At 40.3% G+C, this 4,899-nt stretch overlaps 1 protein-coding gene across 1 annotated transcript; it reads right to left on the bottom strand.

The window, feature by feature from the left end:
* Positions 1–1,793: 1,793 nt before the first annotated feature.
* mrm2 (mitochondrial rRNA methyltransferase 2) lies at positions 1,794–4,893 on the bottom strand. The gene has a single exon (XM_048593056.1). The coding sequence runs from the start codon at positions 4,184–4,186 to the stop codon at positions 3,701–3,703; it is 486 nt and encodes a 161-aa protein (XP_048449013.1). The 5' UTR covers positions 4,187–4,893; the 3' UTR covers positions 1,794–3,700.
* Between the last annotated feature and the right edge of the window lie 6 nt (positions 4,894–4,899).

The following is a 4,899-nucleotide window of genomic DNA, read 5'->3' as shown; positions in this document are numbered from 1 at the left end:
TCTCCCTCCTCCCCGGATCTCGCGAGATCTCCAGCCCGGTTGGGGAAGGCGGGGCCGACCTTCTACCGCTCTCCTGTAATAGAAGCGCACTCATCCCCTCCCACCCCCGGACTCGAAATGTTAAATGTTTCCCTCTCCGCAGAGACTGCCAGACCTGCTGAGATTCTCCAGCAATTTCTATTTATGTTTCTGCTTCTCCCTCTACAGATGCTGTCAGAAGTGCTGAGTTTCTCCGGCGATTTCTGTTTTTGCACCCAAGAGATTGGCAGCGTTTCTGCCACATCAGCCTCCACCTGTTCCTTTTCAACCAACTACATCAGCACAAAAGTCTATTCCTTTCATCCTTCTGTGTATATGGTTGTCGTCTCAATTCCTTGTGGGAGCACATTCCACGTTTTGTCTCTAGACATAGAATGGTACAGTTTGGGAGGGTAGGCAGATCTCCACGCCGTACCAGCTCTCCATAAGACCCACTAAGTGAGGCTGCTCCTCTGCTTTCTCCCATATCCCTTGAAATTATTTCTCAATTGTCCAATTCCCCTTTGAAGTCACAACTGAATTTGCCTCCACCACACTCGCAGTTAGTGCATTCCAGATCCTCACCATTCCCTGTGTAAAAAGGTTCGTATTCACGGCGCCTTTGCTTCTTTTGCTGATTTTCGTAAATCTAGTTCAGGATAGTTCCAATGGGATACATTTCTCCCTGTCTGTCTTGGCCTCTAATGATTATGAACATCTCAAACAAACCTCCTCTCAACTTTGAACAATCTTTGTTTTACCATTCTTTCCACTCAACTAAAGTATCTCAACCCAGGACCTTTCTGAAAGGAACAGGATTTCAATCCCCAAGTTTGTTCTGTTATTCAATTAGATTATGATCTGTTTCTTAATTAGGTTGTCTATCTAATATCCTTGTCAAACAAATGTTTAATCAAGGACAGTTTTTAAATTTCCAGTTGTCCCTCACCATCATTAACTTTTTTAGAGTTCCATATTTCTTCTGTAATGTGTGGAAAAAGTCCTTCCTGGCATCATCTTCATGCCAGCTCCAATTTGTTCTGGACTGTCCACCAAGGAAATTGTTGTTCTCCATTTACACTTTCAAAACTTTTAATTACCTTTAACACCACAAATATGCTGGTCCCTTAGTTTCCTTCCATCTAGAATACAAAAACATTCAATCTGTTCTCATAACTGAGACATTTTAGCCTGTGTCATCTTGGCAAATCTGCACTGTTTTAAGAGATACCCAAAACAGAAAACAGTGCTCCAGCTGTAGGCTAAGCAGAGGTTTATACAACTGCAGCCTAACTGTATATATGGATATGAGTTTCATTGGCAAGGCAAGTAATTGTTGCTCATCCCTAATTGCACACAAGGAGATGTTGGTGAGCCATTTAGTTCGAGCACTACAGTCTTACATTGAAGGTATATGCACAGTGCAGTTAGGAAAGGAGATACAGTTTTTTTTAAATCCAGCAGGAATGAAGGAATGGAGATATAGTTCCAAGTCAGAATGATGTGTGGACTGGAGGTACTCGCGGGTGCCTGTCCTCCCATACTTCAGAAGTCCTTGGCCTTCTAGGTGGTATTTGAAAGATGTTATCAAAGTTACCACCCTGCAACTTGCACATGGTACATACTGCAGACACCATTCATCAGCAGTGGGGCAGTGAATGTTTAAGATAATGGATGAGATGTTGATCAAGTTGGGCTACTTTGTTCTGGATGATGTTGAGGACATCCACTCTTTTGAGACATTAGGCTTTATTTGAATGACAAAACACAAAAAGCCAAGTATGTTACTATATTTTTAGAAAAGATATTTCATACAAATTCTATATTTGTGTATTGGTACATTTTCCAGCATTAGAATATACTGTGATTCAAATTTTGAAAACAAAATGATGCTTTAATAGATTACAGATATTTCAAACATTGAAGAAAAGTTTTTGTTAGAATTGTATATGATTTTTGTACCATCAGAAGGTAATATACAATCAGGATTACACAGCTGAATTACACAGTTTCCATTGCTGAACAAGAAAATGGTTTAAGTTCACATAAAAATGCATATAGCATTAAAAACGATGCAGTATAAAGACATCTAACAGCTTTGAGGAGCCATGAAGTTTTTTATAGCCTAACAAAGTAATTCTGTAGTTGTAATAAGGAAAGGATACAGCAAATTTGTGGTTTGGGGAGACACTAGCCTAGCAGTATTATCATTGGACTGTTAATCCAGAGACCCAAGTAATGACCTGGGAACGCAGGTTCAAATCCCACTATGGCAGATGGTGGAATTTGAAATCAATAAAATTCTGGAATTAAGAGTCTAATGATGACCATGAAACTGTTGTCAGGAAAAAAGAAAAGCTGGTTCACTAATGCTCTTAAGGGAAGGAATCTGCCATCCTTATCTGATCTGGCCTACGTTTGTTTCCAGACCCACAGCAATCTGGTTGACTCAAATGGGGATGGGTTATAAACACTGGCCGAGTCAGCAATGCCCTCATCCTATGAATGAAAAAAAAATGAACAGAGATCCTATGAACAACAATGCAAGGTGTTCATTGATTAAATATTAGCCAGGACCCTACCAATTCTTTTTTTTTTGAAAAATCCCACATGATCTTTTACATCCTAAGTGGACAGATGGGGTGTCCCTTTCATAGCTATTCAAAAGGTAGCACCTTCAACAGTACAGAAGGACCTTAATGGTGCACTGGGAGTATCAGCTTACACAGTGCTCATTTCTGGAGGGTGAGATGAACCCATAACCTTCTGATAAGAATGCAACCTACCAAGAGAGGGCTGACTCCTAACATGGATCAGTGTGCTGTAAAAACTAAGCGGGTCTGGCAGCAGAGAGGAATAGAGTTAATGTTTTCAATCCAATAATGACACTATTGTAAAATCAAATTGGACTCCAAACATTAACTTTATTTTTCTCTCCACAGATGCTGCCAAACCTCTTGGTTTTCTCCAGAACTTTCAGCTTTTATCACAAAAGCAGATTTTTTTTATTCTTTATTCATTAACAGCATGAGGACATCACTAGCTAGGCAGCACTTATTGTCCATCCCTAATTGCCCAGAGGGCAGTTCAGAATCAACCACATTGCTGTGGGTCTGGAGTCACACGTAGACTGGACCAAGTAAGAATGGCAGTTTCCTTCCCTAAAGAACATCAGTGAACCAGGTGGGTTTTTTCCCGCAACAATCGACAATGGATTCATGGCTATTACTAAATTCTTAATTCCAAATATTTTACTGAATTCAAATTCCACCATCTGCCGTGGTGGGATTTGAACCCTTTTCCCCAGAATGTTATCTGGGTCTCTGGATTTATAGTCCAGTGATAATACCAATAGACTATTGCCACCCTCAGAATTGTCTTCTCATTGTCATATGGCTTTTTGTAGGAAGTTGCTCTGTGTAAATTTGCTGCCACATTTTCTACATTACAACAATGATGACACTTCAAAAGCACTACTTTGTGACTTATAGCAAAGGTTCAGTGGTCAGGACATTTTAGAAATGCAATTTTTTCACTCTAACCAAGTGGTGGACTGTCAGCCTGAGCATAAGGGGCAAAAGTTGATAGAAGGATAGGGAGAAAATGTAAATAAGCAAACTCTCTCAAAAATTGTTAGATTGCCGCAGAAATTTCCTTGAGCATAAACAGTCACTCTGAACCATCAACTTTTCCTGTAGTGCTTTGCTAAAAAGTAGATCTCTGATGATTCCTTCCTACTTGCAGCCAACTTCAAAGTCTTCACATCTCTAAACAATTCTGTGAGTCGCTTTTGGATGAGGCGGCTGTTAGTGCCATCCCAGAATTTACAAAGCAAGGTGCCACCAGGACTCAGGACCCTCCTGGCCAGTCCCACAACACACAAGCATAGCTCAGCCAGTCGCTGCTGGTCCAGTTCACGGATCCCACTGGCATTTGGTGCCATATCGCTGAGGATCACCTCAGCCATTCCCGTCGGCAGGGATTTCTGGATTTGAGCTTGAATGGTGGGCTCCAGGAGATCAGAATAAGGCAGGAACACAGCACCATCAAGAGGGGCTATGTGTAATCGATCAACACCCACTACAAAACCCACAGGAGAATCTGGATCTGGAGATAGGGAAAAGGAAATCAATGGCACCAACAAAATAGAATAAATAAAGATAAGCATTTTATGTCTTGAAACTGGCTCCTTGGCCTGTTTATCTCACTCCCTCCTCAATCGATATTTAGTTATGTTCCTTCATGTAAACCAACCTTAGTTAAGACAAGGCACAATCCCAAACATGTTTAACGATTTGTAATGATTAGTTTCTTTAATTTAACTGTCTCTTCTCGAGGATATAAAGTGCAAGAAATCTATAGGCTGGTACTTTAGCTAAGTGACATTCTTGAATGGGACATGGATAGAGGTGTTAAAGAGAAGTAACACTCACACCTAAAATTAAAATATCACTCAAGAAACTGAAGAAAAAAAACTACAGACACTGCAATGCTGACTATAAATCAACTACAAGCAGAAATTGGTCAGTCTTTTTAGAAAACGCCAAAAAAGATGCTTCTGAACAAGAAAGTATCTTTATTGCAAAGCAGCAATCGGTAAGGCCTTCATTTCTTTACAATTGCTCCCTAACCTTTCCCTGCATTGTTGGAGGTGCCATGTTTCAAATGAGGCATTAAACCCCAGACCACATCTGCCCCCTTGAATGAATTTGAAAGATCCTATGCTATTATTCAATGAAGAGCACAGAACTCTCTCTGGGGTCTTCACCAAATCCTCAAACAAAACCTTTAGAAACAGATTATCTGGTCATTATCATATGACATATTGTTTATTACAAATTGACCATGTTTTCTATATCACAACAGTGACTGCTCTTCAAA

The sequence above is a fragment of the Rhincodon typus genome, unplaced genomic scaffold (assembly GCF_021869965.1).
Source record: "Rhincodon typus isolate 14 unplaced genomic scaffold, sRhiTyp1.1 hic_rhity00002275, whole genome shotgun sequence".
Lineage (NCBI taxonomy): Eukaryota > Metazoa > Chordata > Chondrichthyes > Orectolobiformes > Rhincodontidae > Rhincodon > Rhincodon typus.
The sequence above is the reverse complement of the archived record's forward strand: the minus strand, read 5'-3'. Positions and strand labels throughout refer to the sequence as shown.

Coding starts and splice junctions, on each gene's coding strand:
- mrm2 (XM_048593056.1), bottom strand. CDS start 4,186: ATGCTTATCTTTATTTATTCTATTTTGTTGGTGCCATTGATTTCCTTT.